The sequence below is a fragment of the Muntiacus reevesi genome, chromosome 3 (genome assembly GCF_963930625.1).
Source record: "Muntiacus reevesi chromosome 3, mMunRee1.1, whole genome shotgun sequence".
In the NCBI taxonomy this organism is placed as follows: domain Eukaryota; kingdom Metazoa; phylum Chordata; class Mammalia; order Artiodactyla; family Cervidae; genus Muntiacus; species Muntiacus reevesi.
The window spans coordinates 77444457-77469855 of record NC_089251.1 but is presented as its reverse complement, the minus strand read 5'-3'; the positions used below and the strand labels follow the sequence as shown (position 1 = coordinate 77469855).

Here is a 25399-nt window from a genome sequence, read left to right as displayed (position 1 = left end):
GAGTGATGGAAAGGTAGGGAGAGGCTGCTGGTGTTTATTCCTGGTTGGCCGGAGAGGAAGTCCTCTAGAGGGGTGGTGGGTGAAGGTCCAGACAGCCTTCACGGCCTTTCAGCAAAGTCAGAGTCTCCTTTGGCGGTTTGTCAGTGGAGGGGATCCAAAAAGTGAGCTGGCAGGCATGTATAGGGGAGGCAGGGTTCAGACCAGGTTTTCCGGAGGAAGCCTAGACTCTACCCAGGGACCTGTTTCATCCAGACACAGCTTCAGTTCCCTCAACGAGCGACCCCTCACGAACTTCTCCTTGAAGTCCCAGGATACTGAGCCCCAATCTCCTGCTGCAACTTCCATGATTCATCTCGATCCACTGCTTCATCCTCAACTCCCAAACTCCTGGGCCCCACAGGGGCCTGTACATAGAGAGGGGGGAGCAGGGGGATGGGGCCAGGTGGCGCTCCCCCTACCACCAAGCCCCTCTGAGGCTCGTCACAATCTTCATGTATTAACCGTGGTTAACTCCACCCGGGGGATTTTGTGTTTTTATGTATTTCTACATTTTCTACAATGAGCACAAATCATTCCTGTTATTGGGGAGAAAAATCCTCAACAGATGCTATTTCTTAAAGTTATGTAAAAAGAATAAGTGAGAAAGAGGCAGAGAGACTTCAGCCATGCCCCCAGGACAGGCACAGCAGCACGCATGGAGGGGCACACACAGCCCGAGCACTTCTCTAAGCAAGCAGGGGGACTCGAGCCCAGAGCTTCCACACGTCCATGGTCAGCTGGTGCCCAGACTCCCACATACACCCAGTCAGGGAGCACTCAGTGTCCGACAGAGACCACAGGCCGTGTGTGTGCAGACCCGCAGGCGCTTGTCGGCCAGCAAGCCTTTATTGAGGGCTTCTTGGCGGCAGGCGAGAGCTGCACTGAGCCTGTGGATGGAGGGCGGTGAGGAGCCGGCCCCAGGCAGCACCCCACCCGGCAGAAGCCGCAGAGCAGTGGGCTGAGGGCTGTCAGGGGAGAAGGGGAGCTGCGGCCCCCAGGAAGCCGGCAGCCTAGCCGAGAGGACAGGAGGAGAGTGGATGATGATCGTGTCCAGGGCCCAGTTCGGGGGACACTGAGTCTCTGAGCAGCAGTGTACGTAGGAACAGTGGGGCTGGGAGAGTTACTTGGCCAGGGTGGGTGCTCTGGGCCCACAGTGGGAGGATCAGTCATCCCAGGGACTTCTTGCAGGCAGGATCCTGGGTCACAGACAGGGCCACGGAGCCTTGTCCTCGCTCCCAGCCATACCTGTGGAGATGCAGGTGGGCAGGGTCAGATAAGGACCCCAGGGACCCCAGGGAAAGGAGGGCAGGTCCACGGCAGGGGGTAGATCCTCCCCGGGGACTCACAGAGTCCCAGCTGGCACCAGGAGGCTGTCATCAGGGGTCAGGTTCAGGCGCTGTTCTTCCATCGTCACCACTGAGGAGCCCTCCTAGGAAAGAGGAGTAGGAGAAGTGGATGGAGCCTGTTGGGCCACAACAACTGTCTGAGCATCCCTGAGAGAGCTTGGCAAGGAGGCCCTGGGAACTGGTCCATACTGTGGGCATCCAAGGCCCCAGAGCAGCCCGGTTCCCAGGTGCAGGCAGGAGGCGTGCCACCCTCTCCCCGGACCCCACTTGCCATCTGCCACAGCCATACGTCCACATCCTGTCTCAGGCCTTGGCTGCTGCCTTGTCCGTGGACCATCACCTGGTGGGAAGTGACACAGGTCTTTCTGGTGCATCCTACCCCACGTAGGAGAGGGCTTTGAACCTGGCCCCCAGACACCAGCCCTGTGTGGGGCAGGGGTGGGGCCCACAACACAGCCTCATTTCCGTATGCAGAGCAGAGGCCTGGTCTTAGAGAGGAAGGCTGCCCAGGCCCTCCCCACCCCCTTCCCGTCCCAGCCACCTGCTCCTTGGGATCACACATGCCTGCCCTTCACAGGCACATGGATATCTGCTCCCTCTGACGCTCAACACAACTACTGCTGACCTGTACGGAGGCACACCTACCAGGGACATGTGTGTGAACACGGCACAGGGCAGAGCCACAGAACACACACGTGAACTCCCCAGAGGATGCCCTTCTCCCTTCCTCTGTGTGATGTTCACAGTCTGACCTAAGGAGGTGGAGGGAGTTGGGAGGGGATGAGCAAGAGGGACAGGGAGGCTGAGCCTCTCTGACCTGCATCAGCTCGGAAACCCACAACCGCTGTGTGGGCCATGCTCCTACCAGCCCTGAGTGGGCCTCAGTAGATATTTGCTGGAGTGAATTGGAGCGGGGAGGAGGAGGGGGTCAGAGAATGGGGTGGGAGGGGCTTGGTGGGGCATGCTGGCTCTCATGGCCCTGTGTGAGCTCAGGGCTGGGCTGGCCAGGCCTCTTAGGGTAGGTCTGCATCCAGTGAGCGTCCCTCCACAGGGGTGTCTAATGCAAACTCCCAGGGATGTGACAGTGACCAGCTGTAAAGCACAAGCAAACGTGAGCCTCCTGGCAGGTCTCCACGTTGCCACACTCGCCCTGACGATCTGGTCCTCACACAGGCCACAGTGATCTTTCTGAACCACCACTCTAGTCTGGTCACCCGCCCTGCTCAACACTTAGATGAAAGTCTCTTGTCTCTAGCATAAGTCCTTGCACCTTGCCCAGCCCAGGAGAGCTGCTCGCACATGGGCACTGCCTGCTACGCTGGCCATCTAGCAGCTGTGCCTCTGCCCCTACTTCCCTGTCCTGGTTTCCCAACCTCAGCTATTTGCAATGCCAGCCTGTTTCAAGCCTCCATGCCTTTACTCAGGCTTCTCCTTCCCCTGGAATGCACGCTCCATCTCCCTTTCTTCCTTTTGCAAACTCCTACAATAGGTTTAAAACTCAGCTTATACATCACCTTCTCCAGGAAGTTGTCCTGTCTTCCCTCACAGCCTGGTTCCTCCTTTATCGTCCTATGACTTCCTGTAGCCTCTCTACCACAGAACATATCACATAATCATGGCAATTGTTAATGAACTCTTCCATTTATCAGGCCATACACACTCTGAGGGAGTGACTCTATCTTATTTTCCTACTAAAGCCTAAAACATAATAGACACTCAGTAAATGTTGAATGAAAGGAGACCAGCTTTGGGTCTCTGTGCAACTCTCCACCCAACCCTCACCCCCAAATATCTCTCCCTCCTGGCTCCCAAGGCTATGCTTGGTCAAAGGCCCAGAAGTCCTGGCAGGGGGATGACCCTAAACTCCCAGGAACCCCTCAGTGGATGGGGCAACCCCCTAATCCCTATTCTGAAGTCAAAGAAAGATTGCTGGGGACCATGTAGCCTCCATGGGCTTCCACTCACAGCAAAGCCATCATTCTCAGAGTAAGGGAGGAAACAAGAAGGCCTATGCTTGTGTCCATGACTTGCCTGTGAGTGTGAGTGTGTGTGTGTATGAGTGTGTCTATGTATGAGTGAGTGTGTGTGTGTGTCCATGTGTGATTAGCTCCCATCTCCCAGGGCTGCTGGGCTGATGCCCTGGGTGACCCAAGGCTGCATTACCTGGCTCTCATAGGTGTCCCCAAACAAGCTGAGGGGCGTGCCCGCCTGCAGCTCCTTGCGGTGGCCATCCAGCCAGGCCTCCAGGCACATGGGCTCCATGACGGATCGTGTGCTCAGGGGGAATGGCGGTTCCTTGAGCAGCTGGTCTGCACCCACGGCACAGATGTGGTCAGTGTCCCCTGGCTCCGCCCACCCAGTCCCAGCAGGCCTGGTTCCCAGGGGTCCCAGCTCCCAGTCACTGGAATGGGCTCTGTCTCCAGCCCAGGCACCAAGTAGCCATGTGGGGGTATATTTCATGCCATCTTCTTGTGCCTTGAGTACAGGGCAGAGTACTCAAAAGGAGACTCTGGAACCAGGGCCAAGACCCACCCTTCCCTGGAAAAGGTCAGGGGAGGGAGAGAGAGAAAGATGGTTCCCAGGGGCCTCACCAGGGTTGGGCTTTCCTGTTCTGTACTGCTCAGAGCTGAAGAACCTGCAGGGACAAAGGAGGAGGGGGCTAAAGACACATGTGTGTGTGCGCGCGCGCACACACACACACACACACACACACACACTCCGAAGTGCAGGAGCCCACACATGGCACACTCATGGCACCCTCATATGATCTGCTGTATAGCCACACTCCTTTCCCCTGCCTCCACTCCACAGGGGTGGAGCTTCCCAATCTGGGGCCCTTCCATCCTGGGAGGGGCAGATTTTCTCCCTAAATCCTGGGCATCATTACTGCTGGTGGATACCCCCCAGAGCCCTGCTGGGCTGGGTCTGCTTGCCCCCGGCCAGAGCCCAGGACTTCAGGAGGGCAAGGGGCAGGGGCTGGGGGCTCACTCCTGGATGATGGGGGCCAACTGCGTGCCGAGGTCCTCGCAGTAGAACCACTTCTCATACAGGACGTCTGTGGTGTCCCCGACGTAGTACCTGCCAGAACAAAGGACAGGCACCCAGCTCTTCACCTGGGCGTTGCAGGGCAGCCTCCCTCAGGCCTGGCTCTGCTTGTGGACGACTGGGCCCGGCTGGCTCCGCCGAGCTGACCACCTGCTACATCCTGTTAGCGCGACCTAGTGGCCAATGCGCCCACCCACACCCAGCTCTCCCTGGAGGCCCTGTGTGGCCCCAGTGTGGGAGGGCTGTTATCCACCCCACTCCCATAGCTCTTCCTGGCTCGCCAAACATAACCATTTACCAAGCAGATAGAGCTCTGAGGTTCAGGGGGAAACTATGCAACTTGGCAGCGATTATACAACCTGTCAGTGGCCAAAACAGGACAGGTTGGAGACAGTCTTAGAAGCCTAGAGAGCATCAGTGCAAGTGTTTTTCTAAAAGAAGAAGCTGGGGCTGAGTCCGATTCCAGCCCTGCGGCTGGATTCCCACCGGCCTGCTGGCAGTCTAGGTCAGAGCACACGAAACCTCAAGGATTCAGCGTGCCACAGATGCCCCCGAGGTAGGAGGGGTCCTTCTCCTTTTGGGGTCATGGATGCCTTTGAGAACTAGAGCAAAGTGCTGTGTCTCTTCTCTGGAGGAAGGATCATATGTCTCTAGCAGATTTCCTGTGCCTGGAGAACCCCATGAGCAGAGGAGCCTGGCAGGCTACAATCCACAGGGCCACAAAGACCCCACAAAACCCATGGATTCAACTGAGTGACTTGAGCGTGCACACAAGACTCCCTGAAGCCCACCCAGGCCCCCAACCCAGCCTGGCAGGCAACTCCACTGGCCTGAGTATCTGGCAGACTGGGACCGGGCCTCAGGATCCTGTGTAGGCAGTGCATCTACTGACTAACTGCCTGATCCCCAAACTTAGCTCCCAGGACCAGGCCAGCTCTGCTCTTCAGCTCCCCCCAAAAAGAGAAGTGGTTCTGCTTACAGACAATGGTTCATAGACACACAGTGCATCCACCCTTCCTGACACCCTAAGTTCAATCCTGGGATGGAGCTGGCTACCAGAAAGTCTCATAACTGGACCTCAATGCCTTCCAGGAATTGCCTTCAGAGTAGCATTTTAATGTTGAGCCCCTGGCTTTTATTAAAGGTCAAAAGCAGATGAAATCTGTTATTGACTTTGCTGTAAAAATGTTCCCGAAGATGCTGTCCTCTCCATTACTAAAGACTCCCTATATAAAGCCCCACTGAAAATTTTATTTTCACATTTAAGGCCAGGCAGCTATTTCTGCAAGACTATTCTGCAGTAGGTTTGCATGCAGTCATTAACATCGTGGTTTTTGCAAAGCATTTAATGGTATGAGAAGTACTCATGAGTTTTTCTTTTTTTAATGTAAAAACAAACTCAAACTCATACTTGCAATAAAACTACAATGTTGTAAGGAACAGATATGCATGGAAAAAAAGATGAGATAGAAAGTGCTTTGTTAGGGTTTTTTGGTGGGATGACTTTTTTTCTGTGTGTTTTCTCTTTATTTTTGTTTTATTGAGATATCTTTCGCATACTATAAAATTTACCCTTCTTCCGACAAGTGATTTTAATTTTGTTCATTTTGCTTTCTTGTACATTTTCCAGATTTCAAGGACAAACCTGTAGAACTTTGGTAATTATAAAAAAGGGAAACATTTTAAAAATGTCCTTTATAACAGAAGATGTGGGGCAAAGGATCCTGATTTCAGTAGCTTGTTGGGAAATTTAAATTTCTTAGTTAAAAAATACCTCAAAAATTGCTTAGCTTTTGGAAAAATGAGCCACAAGTTTAGTCCTCCTTTCAGGGGATATTAATCAGGTAACTGATTGGAACCGGATGTGACCTCAGCTATAGAAACACAGCACCCATCTCTGCACCCACGTTCGTCCCCTCCTAGGTGCTGACTCACACTGCCATCTTGTCCGGCCCAGACCAGACTTTGTATTTCTCTATAGTTGCAGTGTGGCCACTTTCTAGCCAACTCAACTTCCCTGGGGCTCTATTTCTTCATCTGTCGAGTACAGAGGATAACAGTACCCACTGGATAAGGTGATAGGATTGTTGTGAGGATCAAAGGAATAAACATAAAGTGGTGCCCGACAGATTGCAAATGTTATACAAATGTCAGCGCTGGGTGTGGAATGAGCTGGGGTAGAGAAACAGCAGAGGGCCGCACTAATGGAGACTGACTAAACTCTGGAATTAGAGACTGGGAGAAGCAGCAGTGTTCCAGGCTGCCCTGGAGTATGATTTTGGCATCCCCCCACCCCTGCCCCGCCCTTCCCAGCAGACTTCAGTGCAGAAAGCATGGATTCTGGGACTTCCCTGGGCATCCAATGTTTAAGACTCTATGCTTCCAATGCAGGGGTTGTGGCTTTGATCCCTGGTCAGGGAACTAAGATTCCACTCGTTCTGGGCCTGGTCATTAGGTATCAGGTTAATGGGCTCCCAGGGGTTCACAGAGAATACACCCTCCCCTGCATCATCAGACCCACCCTGCTACCTACCCAAATCCTTCCCCATCTGCCAGCAAATGTAGGATCTCCATTGCCACCAACCCTCTCAGTGGTGGTTGAGTGGCTTTCTTGGATCTGTCTGGGATCCTTTCCCCTGCTGCTTGCCCCTCTAACTCTGCTCCAGACCCCCGATCTGACCCATTTACCTGAGCCCATCTAGTTCCGTTTTCAGCCGCCTCCGCTCAATCACCAGCCCCACTGTGTTGGCAAACCTCTGCGGAGAGTGGGGGACCCCAGCAGGCAGGAGGAAGATCTGCACGGATGGGGACAAGGTGCCAGCAGGGTTACAGTCCCCCACGGAGACCTCAGTGCTGCAGTGCCCCGGGGCCTCTGCAGCTGACCACGATCCGGCCCAGCCCCCTCTCTGGCCAGCCCCTACCCCAGGAACCAGAGAGGATGTCAGGCTGGGCTGAGATGGGCATGAGGAAGTGCCTGAGGATGGGGCTGAGGCAGGTCGGACAGGTGGGAGGGCAGGAAAGGCTGGGAGGCCAAGACTCCACCAAAGCCAGCAGAGTGGACACCGTGGGCTCCTGTTCCAGGCCCCAGCCTCACCTCTCCCTGCCGAATGACCACATCCCGATGTTTCCCTCGCTCCAGGACTCGGAGAAGCATGTCCCCCTCCAGCTGGTAAAACACCTGTGAGACAGGACATCGGACAGGCTCTGACCTCCCCACTCCCTCTTCCGCGTCTTTGGCCTGAGTTCTGCCCAGAAAACCTGAGAAACTTCCCGAAGGCCCCAGAGTTTATGAGCAGCTTAGTCACTCCTGCCTGAGGCCCCAGCTTCCCCTGACACAGGCAGTAGATAAAAGTGCCGGGGACATGTGAGGGTAATACTTTCACGTTAAAGTGATGATCAAGATACCCAGGACACCTTAGGTGGTGTCTGGCTTGGGGGCAGGAGGCTGGCTGAGATGCCCACTGGATAATTTAGGGACCCATCGCCCAGGTAAGGAGAACCACCCCTTGACTGTGTCCCAGGGGCTGGGCAAGCACGTGACTGACAGACCTTGTTTTATTGTGCGGTGCTTTATTGCAGTTCCCAGATATTGCCTTTCTCTTTTCTTTTTTTTAACAAATTGAAGGTTTGTGACAACCCTGCATCGAGCAAATCTATTGATACCATTTTCCCAACAGTATTATTTCTAAATTAAGGTATATATATATATTTTTTAGACATAATACAATTGCACACTTAATAGACTACAGCATATTATAAATATTTACATGCGGTAGGAAACCAAAAAATTCACATGGCTCACTTTATTGAAATATTTGCTCTCTTTTAGTGGTCTGGAACCGAGCCTGCACTATCTCTGAGGCATGCCTGAACATTATCAGAACTCTTTATAACAACCTCCAAAAATATTGTCAGCCCCATTCTGCAGAAAAGAAAAAAGAAAGGCTCGGAGAGTGAAGTGACTTGCTCCAGGTTTTACAGTTAGTCCTGGAGTAGCCGTGTGGACCTGAGTGTAGCTCTGGAGCCAGTGCTGGCTCCTCTGGCCACAATGAGGCCCTGGAAAGGGGCTGGGCTGGTCCAAACCCCTCTGGAGATCGGCTGGCCATGGGAATGTTGTGCTCAGTCCTGGGAGCTGGGATGAATGGGGGTGGTGCTTTGAGGATGGAAGCCCTTATTTCCTGCTGATCTCCCTGGGGTGCAGCGGGGTGGTGCTGCAGAGCTCCTACTGCACTCCTACTGCACTTGTCCTCTTCCACCCTAAGTCCCTGATTAATGTGTTTACTGAGATCACCCATGGCACTGGGAGGAGGAGGAGGAAGACATATTTTCTCTCTACCAGTAACCACATTGCATGGGTGTTAAAAACCCCAGCCAAATAGTTGAAGGGTTGTTATTAATAATAACAATTACTATTCTCATGTAAGGAGTTAGAGGAGATAAAGGTTCTTGCCCCAGAGTCTACTAAGAGAAAGTAAGTGGGCTCAGGAAAACTAGAGAAATGTGACTTTGCAGTCTGACACATGGGCAAGCTGACACAACGCCCCTGAAGGGCAATTTGGCAAAGGGCAGAAAGAGCCTTCACAGCTCATGCCTCTATAAGGGTTTCTTGGGATGCCAGACTTTTCATGCTGAACTTGACCTAGTCATTCCATCTCTAGAAAAGTGGCTTCAGGGAGTCAGAAGTGCACCTGCCTTGTGGTGGACATGCATGACTGTTTTATCACAGTGTGTGGTAGTTTAAGGCATCACCTGGACCTCAGCTCAGCCAGTCACCATGTACCTTTGGCCAATTCAGTTAGTCTTTCTATGCCTCCATTTCTTTATCTATAAAATGATAGTATCTACTCAGAATGTTGTCCAGGATGCTGTATACAAAGATAGCCAATACATAGTTAGCACTCAGTAATCTCTAGCTATTAATATTAGTGATGGAAAGAATAGAAAAACTAATGCTAATAATAACAAGAAGGGAAATCGCATTATTTTATGACAGAGACAAAATATGGAACATTATGCAGCCATTAAAAGCTATGTTTTTGCATAACTGTCAGTAAAATGGAAAAATGCTAAAGTTATCCAGTTAAAGCAAGATTCAAAATGACATCCAGCAGGATTCTATTTATTGTTGTTGTGAAGTCACTAAGCCATGTCTGAGAATTCTAATTACATAGTGTATAATACATGTATAAACCAGACTGTGTTCACAGTGCCCCCGTGAGTGGTGGGATTATGAATGAGGTACATATTTACATTTGTCTTTTCTGTATTCTGCACATTTTCTACAATAAACAATCTTTACTCATATTATTTAATATAATTCATGCAAGTTATTTAAAACAAATAAGAAAAAACCTATCAGTCTCTCTTAGGGAACAATTCTGCAAACTCCCCCAAACCCTCTCAGCTAGGAGAAAGCCTCTATGTGTATGTATGTGGGGGGATGTCCTTTCATGGTTGGAGGGAGAGGAGGAAGGGCCTAGAGAATTCTAAGGAGATGGCCATAGCCCTTAGGCCCTGCAAATATCACAGAAAACAGGAGTCGGGGGTGGGGCTGGAGTGATGGTCGGGGCCAAAGTCAAGCCCTTTCTGGCAGGCTACACGGTATTAGTGGCCATTAAACAAAAACATAGAAAGGAAGAGGAATTTCAGAGCCCTGCCCTGTGATGGGTGGGCGGTGGCGGGTGGGGGGTGTTCCCCGGTGGCTCAGCAGTAAAGAATCCACCTGCCAATGCAGGAGACTCGGGTTCAATCCTTAGGCTGGGAAGATCCCCTGGAGGAGGAAATGGCAACCCACTCCAGTATTCTTGCCTAGGAAATTCTATGGACAGAGGAGCCTGATGGGCTACAGTCCATGGGTTCACAAAAGAGTTAGACACAACTGAGCGACTAAACAACACAACCTATGATGAGGGACAGGCCTCATCAGCAGAGATGCAGATCCTGAATAGCAGAAAATCCCAAACAGCCACGGGCAATCCAAAAGGAATGATGCTCTATTTGGAAGTAAATGATGTTTGGGGCCTGGGGCTAACTGGAAGATTAACTGTACCTGCTCAAGCAGCTGCTGAATCAAATCTGGCCTGCGCAGCCTGGAAAGGCCTTACAGGCAGGTGGGGCCAGAGAGGGGCTGATGGTGCAGAGAACCCAAGCACCCCCACTCTCTGCCAGGCTCTGTACACATACCCTACACACATTGCATCCTTCCACCAGGCAGGGGCTGATGTCCCCCATCAACTGCAAGGAAATTCACGCAGGCTCAGAGAGGTGGCGTGCATATGTGCTCAGTCATGTCCGACTCTGTGACCCTGTAGACTGTAGCCTGTCAGGCTCCTCTGTCCATGGGATTTCCCAGCCAAGAATACTGGAGTGGGTTGCCATTTCCTACTCCAGAGGTCTTCCTGACCCAGGTGTCAAACCCAAGTCTCCTGCAGTTCCTGCATTGGCAGGCAGATTCTTTACCACTCCACTACCAAACGACCCCCCTGGGTGATGGGAGGTGAAAGAAAGTGAAAGTGAAAGTCGCTCAGTCATGTCTGACTCTTTGTGACCCCCTGGTCTATACAGTCCATGGAATTCTCCAGGCCAGAATACTGCAGTGGGTAGCCTTTCCCTTCTCCAGGGGATCTTCCCAACCCAGGGATCAAACTGGGGTCTCCTGCATTGCAGGTGGGTTCTTTACCAACTGAACTATCAAGGAAGCCCATCCAAATCACGTGGTTGGTAAGAGGCAGACTCCAGGTCCACCTGACTCCCAGCCCAGGCTCTCTTGCACCTGTTCACCCCAAGGGAAGGAATGGGGTAAGTGGAGCGCGTGTGGTGGGTGAAGCCTGGGCACCCGAAAGGCAGAGACCTGAGGTCAGCCAGGAGAAAAATTCAGCTCAGTGACTTCCCTTCCCTCACTGGAGTCTCCTTTGTTCCAGCTGGGTGAGGACAGGCAGGGACAGCAAACACACCGACACTCAGTCCTGTGGCTGCCAGGGTCTGACCTGCGGCTGGCACTCTCCCTCACCTTAGGTGGAATCAAGCCATCAAAAACAACCTCTAGCCAAATTCCTCCCAGCCACCTGAGTGTCCCTCCAGAGCGAGACACCTGCTCATGTCATCCCTCCTCAGCAGCTAGCAATCCAGCAGTCAGGGCTTGGTTTGGACCCCTCAGTGGATAGTCGTCCACCGGAGTGGGTGGGGTGGAGTCTGGTGACCAAGCTGGACCCTGGACCTTGAACCCTAGCAGCAGGTCCTCCGGGAAGATAGGTGCCCCCCGACCATGACGATCCTTTGCCACCAGAGATCCTGAGAGCTGGGAACCCATCTGTGTCTCTCAAGGGGACCCATCTTTTTACTTTTGATTTACTTTTGCTTACTCACTTTGGGGTAGGTAGTATAGAAACACAGCTCAAAATTCAAGGTTCAAAAGGGTTTTCAGTACAAATCCCTCCTCCCACCTGCCCGCCTGTTCATCAGATAGCTCCCAGCAACTGATGTGCCTTGTACCTGCTAGATAAGGAGGGAGGCCTCCCAGTCCTAACCCTTCCCAGAGAACTTGGCTCCTGGGAACAGAGTGGAGCCCCAGGTCCCTCTCAGCATCTGGGTCCCATTTTGGAGGCCAATCTTGCATTGTTCAGGTGTGGGGGTGAAGGGACTTGGGCATCCCCTTGGACCATGGATGGCCCCTGTGTCCAGGGGCTGATGCCCAACAGCTGGAGCCTCTCACCCCCGCAAAGCCTGGGCTCTTTCCTGTGGCTTCTCCAGCAGGGTTCCTTCAAGGATGGAGCTGTCAAGGGGGTCACTGGTGCCCACAACTTCCAGGCAGCAGTTTCACACCGTGGTTTTAGTTGTGTCCCCCTCCCCCCCATCCACAGGCTCTGGTCCCTGCAGGGGAAGTGACCCTCGCTCAGGGCTGGGTCAGGGGAGTGGGCAGTTCGCAGGCCTACCTCCTCACCCTCCTCGATGTGGTAGTCCTTCCTGGAGTTGGGACCCCCCACGAACATGATTTTGAGCTGCTCCTGGTGCCTGCAATGGATGAGGGGGGTGAGATCCTGAACGGACTCATGGGAGAGGACAGGAGGGTTGCAGGGGCCTGTGGGGGGTCTGGAGGAGGCCTGGGTACACTTGGGAGAGGGAGAGGGCTATTTCTGTCACTGTCCCTGAAAGTCTCCATTTTTGTCTGCATGTGCATCCAAGGGTCTGGGTGTGTGTGTGTCTGTGACTGTGTGTGTGCCCACGTCCTTCCTCTGCTCAAAACCCTCAAGCCTCGGGACTTCCCCGATGATCTAATGGCTAAGACTCCACGCTCCCGATGCAGGGGGTCTGGGTTTGATCCCTGGTCAGGGAACTAGATCCCACATGCAGCAACTAAGATCTGGCGCAGCCAGTTCAATAAAAGCAACTTTCCAGCAGCTTCCTATGTTTCCTCTGCCTTATATTCATTCATACGTTGAAATCCTAACCCCAGTACCACAGAAGATGACCTAATTGGGAACTAGGGTAATTGCAGGTGTAATTAGCTAAGCTATGATGAGATCACACTGCCATGGGGTGGGGGGAGTGCTCTAACCTAATATGACTGGTGTCTGGAAGACTGGAAGATTTAGACACAGTCACACTTACAAAGAGAATGCCATGTGAAGATAAAGGCAGAGAGCGGAGTGATGCTGCAGAAGCAAGGAATGCAAAGGTTGCAGCCGAACCTTCGGGATCAAGGAGAAGCTCGGAGCAGCGTCTCCCTCACAGCACGAGGGGACACAGCAGCCCTCGTGGGCTTCCCCCTTCCATCTGCCCTGGGGCTCACCACACCTGCCTGCCTGCCTACCGGTACCCCTTGTTTGTTTCTATGTCTTGGCTGCCTCCTCCCACCAGAATGTCCGCTCCAGCAGGAAGGGGCTTCTGTCACTTTCTTCCTGTCTACCTCCGGGGTCCAGAACTGTGCCTGGCATGTGGTTGGTGCTCACATGCTCACATCTGCTGAATGAGTGAAGGGAGGACCTGTACTTTGTGGTTACTAGTATCAGGGCAGTGCTGGAGAGCGGGGTGGGGGCCTGGAGGCTGGTGCAGCCTGGAAGTGCCCAGGGCGATGAGGGTGGAAGCACAGCAGCGGCGTGGGGCTGGAGAGGAGCAGATGAATGTGAGTCACCATGAGGGGGAGGAGGTGGAGGACTGAAGTGAGACTATGGAGAGAGATGGAGGGGAGAGTTGGGGGTGACAAAAGCACTAGAAGAGAGAAGGTTTGGGGGTAGGGGATGTTGACTGTTACTGCAGTATTGCACAGTCACAAGAGGGTGGACTTTGGAGTCAAACTCTTGCATGGGCTTGGACCCTGCCCCACACCAGCTTTGTGACATTGGGAAAGTGCCTTGTTAAGATTTCCCACCCTAGACTAGGACTTCCCTTGTGGCCTAGTGGCTAAGACTCCATGCTCCCAGGGCAGGGGCCTGGGTTCAATCTCTGGTCAGGGAACTGGATCTCGCATGCCACAACTAAAGATCCTGCATGCCACAGATCTCAAGTGCTGTGACCAAGACCCAGCACAGCCAAATAAATAAATATTAAGAAAAACAAATCCCACCTCATAGGGCTACTGGGAGAATTAGATGAGATGATATGAAAACACCTGGTAGTCTCCAACTAGCCAAGGTGTTAGTGATTGGAGCTGGGTGGCTTGAAAAGCTACCTGGTTGATGTTCTGTGAACCCAGCAAACACAAGACTGTGACCCTGGAGCTGGGGAGCGCAGAAGGGCCCCACCATGCAGGTGACTGAAGGGGAAGGAGGTGAAGAGGCCACAGGGACGGCCTGAGACCTCAGCTGGAGGAAGACTGTGCTGGACCAGGGTCAGCCCTGTTGGGTGCTGGGGGCAGAGGTGGCTACGGAGGCCTGGTGGAAATCTGTGTGTGTGCCCAGCTGCAGAGGGGGCCAGGAAGAGCACCAGAGAGCCTGCCCCAGGAGCTGACCCTCTGACTTCACCCTCCGCCTGCAGCTTCCTGGACCCAGTAGGGGTGTAATACTGGGCGGTTCCCAGACCTCGGTTCTATTATTATTCTGGGGCATCAACCTCGCTGCCCCCCAATTTCTGAGAATCAGTGGGGGTTGGAGTGCTGCTTCTCAGCCCTGGAAGGCAGGGCTACCACTTAGCACCAGCATCTCTCTCATCTCGGTCGGTCACCCAGCTTCCTCAGACGGCAAGGCCACAGTTTCCATGCAGTCACCAGAAAGAGGAACAGAGGAGGGTGGCGAAACCCGGAACAGTCTGTCCTCACCCTCCTATGAACACCACGAGGATGGCATCCCCCTTTCTGCAAGCTTCCGGGTGGAGGAACTCGGAGCGGGAGATTGAGGGGAGCAGTTGTAAGGATGGCGAGGAGGTAAGAACAGAGGGCAGGAGGGTGGGGGCGTGCGTGGGACTCACAGGAGCTTGTTGCAGACCGGGGGCAGGAAGGAGCCCCGGTTCTCCTCCACCCACGCCTTCACTTTCACTGGGCGCTCCATGGTCTCCCGGGAGCCGCACTCCTGAGCCGAGTCCTCCGCTCTGTCGAAGGGGCGCGCCTCTGCCCGGACACCTATTGGCCGCCTGGTTAATAAGCATCCTGAGGGTCAAAGGGCGGGGCAACAACCGGCACTCGTCTTGGCCCCTCTCGGACTTTGGTCTGGAACTTCACCCCCCACCTCGCGCTCGGTACTGCCCAGCCGGCCGCTCGCCACATCCCGGGCTCCCTGCCCACTCGCATGAGAGTGGAGCGCCCGATCCAGGCTTAGGACACGGGATCCAGAACCTTCCTGGTCCCTTGCCCCCAGACTTTCCGCCTGGGACCCAGGGAGACCCCCAAAGAAATCCTGTAGGGAGGAGAAGGCGGGTTTGGAAACCCAAGCGCCTGATCACTGGGTTGCTGACACTGGGTTGAGGCCTCAGCTTCCTCATCTGTAGACTGGGAATGTCGGGGTTGCACAGCGGCCTCCATAGGCCCCGACTGATGTTAGTCCCCTGTCCGGTCACTAGGGCAGAGGTCAGGCTCTGTCAGTGACTGGCTGGAGAGAGGACGGAGCAGCGGCGGGGAGCGCAACGCTGGGAGGCCGCGATGCTAGACAGGGACCCGCCAGGCCGGGCTTGGGGCCTCGCCCCTCACCTGCGCTCGCAGGTGGCAGGCAGAGCGCCGACAGGGTGCCTGGCGCTGTTCTGAGCTCCTTTCGTGTCTTGGGGCATACTCAAATCACACCACAGTTTACGAGGAGTTTCACAGATGCAGAACCGGACACTGGGACCGGGAATCTGAGGTGAGGTGAGGAGGGCGGACAAACCTAATGCGCTGATGATTCCAGCCTGGGGTGAGAGCCGCTAGCCCGGATCCTCGCGAGCGGGCGGAGACGCGATCCTTGCCTGTGTGGGTGCGGAGGCGGGGAAGGCCAATTGGACACCTGATTTCTTCTCTTTCTTCCAGACTCAGAATTCTTGGGAAGATTGCAAGTGTTGGAAGAGGGCCGGGGGGCGGGGGCGGGGAAAGGAACAGAGCTGACACCAGAATCTAGACTGGAGAGTTTAAGAAATTCGAAACTCCTCCGACTCCTGTTCCCCATCCCATCTTGGCCCCTCCCTGCTACGTAGGGTTGGGGGGTTTTCTCATTATCCTCAGTCACAGCGCTCCTGGTGCAAATGAAAACCCAGTCAGGTAGCAAAAAAGATACCTGCCCTCCCTCGCTGGGAGCCTCCTGTTTCCTCTCCACGCACCCCCTTCCCTTTCTCCCTCCTTTTTCTTTTTATTTATTTAGAACTTTTTTTTTTTTGCTGAGTGTTTCTAGAATCTTGTTTGGCACCAAAACAACTCAAACCATCTTCTTTATCTTTCTCATCTACAAGTAAGCAGAGGAGATTTAAACAATGACACATGAAACACCAAGGATCTAGGATGTGTGAGGTTTGCGTTGGATGTTTGTTAAATGGAAGGGTGGGTGGGTGTGTGTGTGGATAAAGGCATGAATGAATTCCCACTAAAAGGGGAAACAAAAACCAAAAAACTCCATGATTTCAGCCCAACAGAAGTTGTGATATGTAGTTCAAGGAAAACAATGACAGTTATCCTGCATCTTATTTTTTTAAACTTTTTATTTTATATGGGAGTCTAGTTGATAAACTGGAGAAGGCAATGACACCCCACTCCAGTACTCTTGCCTGGAAAATCCCATGGACAGAGGAGCCTGGTAGGCTGCAGTCCATGAGGTCGCTAAGAATGGGACAGGACTGAGCAACTTCACTTTCACTTTTCACTTTTATGCACTGGAGAAGGAAATGGCAACCTACTCCAGTGTTCTTGCCTGGAGAATCCCAGGGACGGGGGAGCCTGGTGGGCTGCCGTCTATGGGGTCGCACAGTCGGACACGACTGACGCAACTTAGCAGCAGCAGCAGTTGATAAACAATGTTATATTAGCTTCAGGTGTACAGAAAAGTGATTCAGTTATACATACACATACATCTATTCTTTCTCAAATTCTTTTCCCATTGGTTATATAATATTTTTAAAAACCTCTTTATTTTATATTGAGGTATAGCCAATGAATAATGTGATAGTTTTAGGTAAAGAGCAAAGGGGCTCAGCTATATGTATACATGTATCCATTCTCCTCCAAATTTCCCTCCCATCCAGGCTGCCACATAACACTGAGCAGAGTTACATGTGCTATGCAGTAGGTTCTCCTTGGTTATCCGTTTCAAATTTTTTGCCAATCCCAAACTCCCTAACTATCCCTCCCTACCACCCTTCCCCCACCCCTGGTAACCATCTACAAAATTTACAAACAGCTTAATATCATTTAAAAAAACCCAATTAAAAAATGGGCAAAAGACCTAAATAGATGCCTTTCTAAAGAAGACTTACAGATGGCCAAGAGGCACATGAAAAGATGTTCAACGTCATCTTTGAACAGAGACGTTCCAAGAGAAATGCAAATAAGAACTACAATGAGATATCACCTCACACTAGTTAGAATGGCTATCATCAAAACCACCACAAATAATAAATGCTGGAGAGGGTGTGGAGAGAAGGGACCCCTTCTGCACTGTTGGAGGGAATGTAAATTGGTAGAGCCACTCAGGAGAACAGTATGGAAGTTCTTAAAGAAACTAAAAATAGAGCTACCATACAATCTTGCGATTCTACTCCTGGGTATGTATCTGGAGAAAAATATGGTTTGCAAGGACACATGCACCCCAATGTTCACTGCAGCACTGTTTACAATAGCCAAGACATGGAAGCAAACTAAATGTTCGTTGACAGAAGAATGGATAAAGAAGATGTGGTACATATATACAATGAAATATTCCACAGCCATTAAAAGAATAAAATAATGCAGCGACTTGTATGAATTTAGAGACTGTCATACTGAGTGAAGTAAGTCAGACAAAGAGAAATATCATATGATATCACTTGTATGTGGAATCTTAAAAAAAAGACATACAAATGAACTTATTAACAAAACAGAAACATACTCTCATTTTAACCTAACTAGTCAAACAACATGGATAATTGAGGCTACAATTGATTGTCTGAGGTCTGAACTATCCAGATTAACCTTAAATACAGGCTAGATAATTTGCCACATAGTTTCTGTAAAGTATGCCCTTTAGTTTGTGCTGCATAGATAAAACACCATGTCAATTCAATTGGCAAGCCTTCTAGCTTGGGTGTTGGGCACCATTTGATCCAATGTTCAGAAAATAAATTTTTACTGATTTTCAACAATTCAAATTTTATTTGAATTTCAACAATTCAAATTTTATCTGCGTGTTCTGGCATTGTTTGGTCACAGTCATCTGAACTGCTTCCAGTTATTGACCCATGAGTTCCTTCTAGTTTCTGGATCTTACCTGCTCACAGCAGCCATCTCTCCCCTCTGCACGAAGCAGTTCATTGCACCATGGTATGAGAAGCTGTCTTTACCTTAGGACCAGAGCTCATCAGAGCCTCTCCTGGTCGCTGGTGCCTGGCTTTGGTCTCCCCTGGATGGCAGCTGCCTGCCCAGGTCACTAAAATCAGTAGACATTTCTAGGCTTTACTGAGTCTGACTGCTGCTAACAGTCTGATCTCTTCAATCTCTCAATGAACAGAAGTTTTTTCTCCAGCTGATCCTATCTGAGCTTACCTTGATCTGTCTCTTTCTCCCACTTTCCCTCCCTTTCATATAGTTCAGCAAATGTTTAAGAACATGAGGGCTAGATCATGAATTGTACTAGTTATTTGGAAATCTGGGTTCTGGTTCTGTTATCTCTTTTATTTGTATTATTTACAAGTGTGTTTACATTTTTTAGATACATGATTGGTTTGAGGGGTTTTTGTTGTATTTTGTTCAGTTATCATTTTGTTTGTAATTTCTAATTTTATTGCATTGTGGTGACTGAAGATGGTCTATGTATTATTTGGGGATGGGGGTGTGTTAAAATTTCCTTTGCAGCTTAGTCTATGGTCAATTTTTGTGAATGTGTATTCTCTGCTTAGAATGTAGTTCTATATGTTTCTATTAGCCTAACCTGTTGTGTTACACAAATAATCTCTTTCCTAATTTATCAAGGTGCTCATGGGTGCAAATAATAGGGACCCCAGTTAAACAGTTAGAAATGGACATGGAACAACAGATTGGTTCCAAATAGGAAAAGGAGTACATCAAGGCTGTATATTGTCACCCTGCTTATTTAACTTATATGCAGAGTACATCAAGAGATACTCCGGGCTGGAGGAAGCACAAGCTGGAATCAAGATTGCCAGGAGAAATATCAATAACCTCAGATATGGAGATGACACCACCCTTATGGGAGAAAGTGAAGAAGAACTAAAGAGCCTCTTGATGAAAGTGAAAGAGGAGAGTGAAAAAGTTGGCTTAAAGCTCAACATTCAGAACACTAAGATCATGGCATCTGGTCCCATCACTTCATGGCAGATAGATGGGGAAACAGTGGAACCAGTGGCTGACTTTATATTTCTGGGCTCCAAAATCACTGCAGATGGTGATTGCAGCCATGAAATTAAAAGACGCCCACTCCTTGGAAGGAAAGTTATGACCAACCTAGATAGCATATTAAAAAGCAGAGACGTTACTTTGCCAACAAAGGTCCGTCTAGTCAAGGCTATGGTTTTTCTAGTAGTGGTCAAGTATGGATGTGAGAGTTGGACTGTAAAGAAAGCTGAGCGCCGAAGAATTGATGCTTTTGAACTGTGGTGTTGGAGAAGACTCTTGAGAGTCCCTTGGACTACAAGGAGATCCAACCAGTCTATCCTAAAGGAGATCAGTCCTGGGTGTTCACTGGAAGGACAGATGCTGAAGCTGAAACTCCAATACTTTGGCCACCGGATGCAAAGAGCTGACTCACTGGAAAAGACCCTGATAAAGATTGAAGGCAGGAGGAGAAGGGGATGACAGAGGATGAGATGGTTGTATGGCACCATCGACTCGATGGACATGGGTTTGGGTGGATTCTGGGAGTTGGTGATGGACAGAGAGGCCTGGCCTGCTGCGGTTCATGGGGTCGCAAAGAGTCGGACACGACTGAGTGACTGAACTAAACCAGTTAAACAGTGGCTTAACCATGAGAAAGTGAAACTTATGTAACTGGATGCCCAGAGGCAGGATGAGCCTATGACCCAGTGGTGTCGTCACAGACCCTGTCTTTTCCATCCTCAGATCTGCTATCTGTAGCATAGATTCTTCCCAGGGTTTGCCCCAAGGGGCCATGAGATGTAAACTAACCACAGTTTTTCCTTTAAATAAGGGGTTTTCAACCTTGGTACCATTCACATTTTGGGTGGAAAGTTGTTGTGGGGCTTGTCCTTTGCATTGTAGGATGTTTAACACATTTATGGCATCTCCCAATTAGATGCCAATATCTTCTCCCCAGTTGGGACAAACAAAAATGTCTTCAGACATTGCCAAATGCCCCTGGGGTGGGGGAAATTGCCCACAAGTGAGAACCAGGTGTATTTACTGGCAATAAAGTTTCACATACCCCAACCTGAACCCATTCCTGGAGTGAAAGGAGGGATATTCTGATTGATTTATTCAAATTAAAATTTGTACTTGAAGCTGGAAGCAGAGTTGGCTTCCCTCAAAGTCTGTGGCCATATGGGAGGGGTGGGGTAGTCACACAAAACTCTGACTCATGACTGAGAGGTAGGAAATGATGCTCGGAAGGTAGTGAACCATGTCTGCTACTCTTGAATTTTACTGTTTTCTTTGACCCACTGCCCCCTCTACCTTCTATTCCAATGTGTCTAGTATTTATTCTTAGCTGAAAAAACTTTTTTTTTGGCCATGCAGCAAGGCATGTGGGATCTTACTTCCCCAGTCAGGGATCAAACCTGTGTCCCCTGCATTGTAAGTGAGGAGGCTTAACTTCCGGACTGCCAGGCAAGTCCCATAGTAGTTATTCTCTAAACATGTGCATGAATGTAAACTTGTAATTTCTAACATGTACTGTTAACAAGAATCTGTATCCACCCCTAGATCAAGACAAGAATAAAGGAATCTGGACAAGATCTAACTCCCTGCTGGAATTCCCTACTGGTAACTTCTACATTGATATTTTAGATTCTTATTTAAAAGTTTCATATCGGCAATAGTTAGATGTCTTAATATGTTTCCTAATGTATTAACCAGTTATTAATTGTCTCTCAGCCCCAAACTCACTTTCTATACTCTGCATTACAATATAGGGGCTGGGATTCTGCAAACTCCATTTATGCTTTACCAGCTGGTTTTATTAGGCCCTGCAAAGTGGAGGTAATGGAGGGAGACTGCAGGGATGGAAGAGGGAGAAGGGACTTTGCTCTTTCCTGACTGCTTCCTGTCTGTCTCCTGTCTGCCTGTGGCTCCTGGGCTCATCACCTTGGCTTTTTCCTTTAGCAGTTTCTAAATCCAATTTGCAGTTTTTCCAGTTCTTGAAGAATCAGCTTTAAAGTGACCCCATCAGAGATACCAATTCCAGAGGCTGGCGTGACCTCTCAGAGGTCTGAGTTTCAATTCTGTGGAAGTCTTCCTCCACCTTTCAAGATTTAGTAATTCAACTTCTTTGGTTCCCTCAGCCCTAGGGGATAGAAACTGCTTCTTACAGTTGTTACCTCTGTGATACTGCAGATTTTTTGTTTTACTTTTTAGTTACTAGTTAGCAAGTTTAAACCTAGTTAACAATTCTCTGTATTACATTCTCTTTGTTAAATAACTGGCATGATTTCTGTCTCCTGACTGATATACTTTAATAAGCTTCATTCTCTATACTTTAAAGGCTTTTTTATGGCTGTGACTTGCAACTCAGGGAGGGTTGCTGCTGCTGCTAAGTCGCTTCTGTCGTGTCCGACTCTATGTGACCCTATGGACCACCAGGCTCCTCCAACCACAGGATTCTCTAGGCAAGAATGCTGGAGTGGGTTGCCATTTCCTTCTCCACACGGAGGGTTAGGTTCTAAGATTGAGGCATCAGATCTTAAAGGGGCTGACCCTCCAATATACTGCATCTCTAATGTGATCAAAGTTGGCTGTTGGCCCTGAGATGGAGCCTGCAACCTCAGCTAAGACCCCACTGGACAGGGAAGGGCAGGGCAAGGCAGCTGAGAAGAAAACCCTTCATCTGCATGGTGGTCACTGTTAGCTTTTCAGGGCTGCAAAGAGAGCAGGAAGTGGATGTCTCCTTGTCACCTCAAAGGCGAAAGTCCTCGGAGAGACATTCACTGGCCAGCTCTGCCATGAGATTTCAGTTTGGCTTATATAGCTGCTACATTTCCTTCTTCTGACTGAGGGCCCCTCTCCTCCCTCCTTCCTCCTGTGGAGATGATATTCTATCCATGGTCCTCTTTTCCCTCTTTGCCAGGAGCCACAAATACTGCCTCCTTTCTAATCACTCTGTATTAGACACTCCCACTGCCCTCTTCCCCTATTCCCCAACATCCTGTGGCATCTCCCTCATTCTTCCAAGCATGGATCTCAAGCCTTGGACAGGAATAGACATATGTGGGCTCTTATGAGACCAGGACACTGTGGACAGTGGCTGAACTTGGCATTTCTTGTAGCCCAGGTGTCATGGAGGAATTCATATTTACTACCTACAGAAAAGGAAACAGAAATATCAGCCACTCCCATAACTTAATTTAAAAAATGATCAAAACCTCCAAAACAAAAAAAGACAAAAACAACAAAATGATGGGTGAAAGGTTTGAACATTTCATAAAGATTCACAATAGCCAATAAGCATTTCAAAAAATGCTTTATACCATTAGTCATAAGGGATATACAAATTAAATCTACAATGAAATATTATTACACACCCAGTAGAACAGCTAAAATTAAAAAGATTACCAATACTAAGTGGTGACAAGTATGCAGAGCAATTAGAATGCCCCCCCAAATTAAACACTTTTGTGCATCAAAGGACACTATCAAGAGAGTGAAAAGGCAAACCACAAAATAGGACAGAATATTTGTAAATAATATCCAAAAAAGTGAAAGCAGGACCTTGACCAGCTATTTGTGTACCCACTTTCATAGCATCATAATTCACAATAACCCAAAGATGGCAGAAATCTGACTGCCTATTGACTGATGAATGGATAAACAAAATGTGGTATATACATACAACGGAAAAAGAATGAAATTTTAACACATGTTGCAACATGGATAAACCTTGAAAACTTTATGCTAACTGAATTAAGCCATACATAACAGGGTAAATGGTATATGATTCCACTTATATGAGGTACCTAGAATAGCCTGGAGAATCCTATAGACAGAGGAGCCTGGCAGGCTATAGTCCATGGGTTGCAAAGAGTTGGACACGACTGAAGAGATTTAGCAGCAGCAGCAATCAGAATAGTGAAACTTGTAAAGACAGAGAGTACAATAAAGGTTATCAGGAGCTGAGCGAAGGGGGATGGAAAGTTTACTGTTTCATTGGTACCAATTTTCAGTTTGGGATGGTGAAAAAGTTCTGGAGATGGACAGTGGTAATAGCTGCACAACAATATAAATGTACTTAATGCCATTGAATTGTACACTTTTCTTTTTGGCTGCACCGCACGACTGGCAGGATCCCTGACTAGGAATTGAACCTGGACCACAGCAGTGAAAGCGCTGAGTCCTAACCACTGGACCACCTGGGAACTCCCTGAATTGTGCACTTAAAACGGTTAAAATGGCAAGTTTTACCTTATGTATATTTTACCATGATTAAAAAATGCTTTCAAAAAACTATACAAAAACCTATCTTACAGAAAAATGATACTGATGAACCTATTTGCAGGAATAGAGATGCATGGAGAACAGACTTGTGGAACAGGGAGGCAAGGAGATGGCGGGATGAACTGAGAGAGTAGCAGTGATGAATACACACTACCATGTGTAAAGTGGCTAGCTAGTGGGAAGTTGCTGTATAGTGCTGGGAGTTCAGCCGGGTGCTCGGTGAAGAGCTTGAGGGGTGGGAGGGAGGCGCCAGAGGGGATATGTGTATACTATGGCTGATTCACGTTGTTGTGTGGCAGAAGTCAACACTACATTGTAAAGCAATTATCCTCCAAGTAACAAAAGAAAAAAAATCTATCTTAAGATCCAGCAATTCCACCCCTGTATTTACTGAAAAGAAATGAAAACAAAAGGACTTGTAAAAGAGTGTTTCCAGAGGCTTTGTTTATAATAGCTCCAAACAGGAAATAACCCAAGATGTCCATTAATAGGAGAAAGGCTAACCAACTGTGGTGTATACATGTAAAGAAATATTACTGAAGTCACTCAATCAATTGGTGGCTAAACAGAGATATGCACAAAGGTGGTTTTACTCCAGTTCCTTACCTTTTTTCAACTTCACAGGGTGACCTTTCCTACTTAAACTCCAAAATTTCGGCCTAAGGATATCCCTGAATGTTTCTGAAACCCCAGAGTTCCACAGCTGCCTCTGCTGAGGCTCTCCCTTCCTCCTCCCAAGGGGAAGACTCCCCGCCCCCCATCATTATCTGTGCATAGTTTCTAAGACCTGACATCCCGTACCTGGTCCAGTAGGTGTGGGTTCACCTGTTGCCAGAACTGACAGAGCAACTCCCTCATCTTCTCGGCAGGAGGGCTTTGGGGGGCATTTTTTGGGTGCCCCAGCATACCTGGATCCTACTTTTCATTTCTCTAGTGCTCCTAGCTTTACTTGGCCTTTCCCGTGTTTCTAGTTAGAACCCTCCGGCCACCATCATGCCATATCTCTGTGAGCCCTGGTTGGTGCCTCTTTTGGGTGACCCCCTCATGGGACTCTTTCTCCAAGGCACATTGAGCACTCTACTCCATAGAGTGTTGAGGGTATGGACACCTTGAGTGATACAATTTGTATCCTGGTTCTACCACTTACTAATGTAGCCTCACTGTGCCTCAGTTTCCTCATCTGTAAAATAAAATACTACTACTACTTACTTCATAGGATTGGCATGAAGATTAAATTGGTTGATAAGGTATTAAGTTCTTAGAACACTGCCTGGCACATGGTAAGCATTGTGTTATTATTTTTTTTTAACTGACCTACCCCCATGTTTTCCATATTCTTTGAAAGATTTTGCTCTCATGACAAGTGAAAGAAATAATTAGGATCCAGCCAGAATTCACTCAGGACGCAGTAATTTGAACAGGGAAAATTCAATATAAAGAACTGTTAACTACTAAGCGGGGTAAAAGAAATCCTAAAGGATACAGGAATAACGGAGAAAGCGAGCAGCCTCTACCTCCAGAGATAACAGAGAAAACCCACGGAAGGATAAACTTGGAAAGGGCCCTCCCTCTCCACCGAAGCTGAGGCTCGGAACTCTCTGGTGGGTGCGCGGTGGGGGCTTACTGGATGGCAGAGAAGTTTGCTGAGGCGCTGCAGGCTGGGGCTGGCAAGCAGGAAACTGTGCTGGGGGGATGGCAAAATCTGACTGGAAGCCGCCCACTGGCAGCTGTGCTGTAGAAGCTAGAAGAGCGCTGGAGGGAGGAAGAG

At 49.6% G+C, this 25399-nt stretch overlaps 2 protein-coding genes and 1 long non-coding RNA gene across 3 annotated transcripts in view; 2 read left to right on the top strand and 1 right to left on the bottom strand.

Annotated features, from left to right (window-relative positions):
* The window catches only part of MTA3 (metastasis associated 1 family member 3), a 185194-nt gene extending 176512 nt beyond the window's left edge, over positions 1 to 8682 (top strand). The window contains exons 17-18 of the mRNA XM_065929367.1: positions 6061 to 6088; positions 8260 to 8682. Coding sequence (XP_065785439.1) covers positions 6061 to 6088; positions 8260 to 8290 — 59 coding nt within the window. The 3' untranslated portion in view covers positions 8291 to 8682. The remainder of the gene's footprint in view (positions 1 to 6060; positions 6089 to 8259) is intronic.
* On the bottom strand, positions 486 to 14990 carry HAAO (3-hydroxyanthranilate 3,4-dioxygenase). Its single transcript, XM_065929371.1, has 10 exons — positions 14832 to 14990; positions 12362 to 12440; positions 7525 to 7608; positions 7119 to 7225; positions 4374 to 4463; positions 3977 to 4020; positions 3549 to 3694; positions 1657 to 1725; positions 1386 to 1468; positions 486 to 1284 (listed from the first exon to the last, which is right to left on the bottom strand). Exons 1-10 carry the CDS (start codon positions 14909 to 14911, stop codon positions 1206 to 1208), a joined length of 861 nt encoding a protein of 286 aa, XP_065785443.1. The 5' UTR covers positions 14912 to 14990; the 3' UTR covers positions 486 to 1205.
* Positions 14732 to 25030, top strand: LOC136164435 (uncharacterized). The gene is made up of 3 exons (XR_010662353.1): positions 14732 to 14787; positions 20908 to 20967; positions 23480 to 25030. It is a non-coding gene; the product is annotated as an uncharacterized lncRNA (long non-coding RNA).
* The last annotated feature ends 369 nt before the right edge of the window (positions 25031 to 25399 follow it).

What these genes read in the sequence shown, in the direction of transcription:
- HAAO (XM_065929371.1), bottom strand. Translation starts at nt 14,911, where the DNA reads ATGGAGCGCCCAGTGAAAGTGAAGGCGTGGGTGGAGGAGAACCGGGGC. An exon ending in CCGGTCTGCAACAAGCTCCT is followed by an intron (nt 12,441 to 14,831) that starts GTGAGTCCCACG and finishes CATCCATTGCAG; the next exon opens with GCACCAGGAGCAGCTCAAAA. An exon ending in CTGGTGCCAGCTGGGACTCT is followed by an intron (nt 1,285 to 1,385) that starts GTGAGTCCCCGG and finishes GCATCTCCACAG; the next exon opens with GTATGGCTGGGAGCGAGGAC.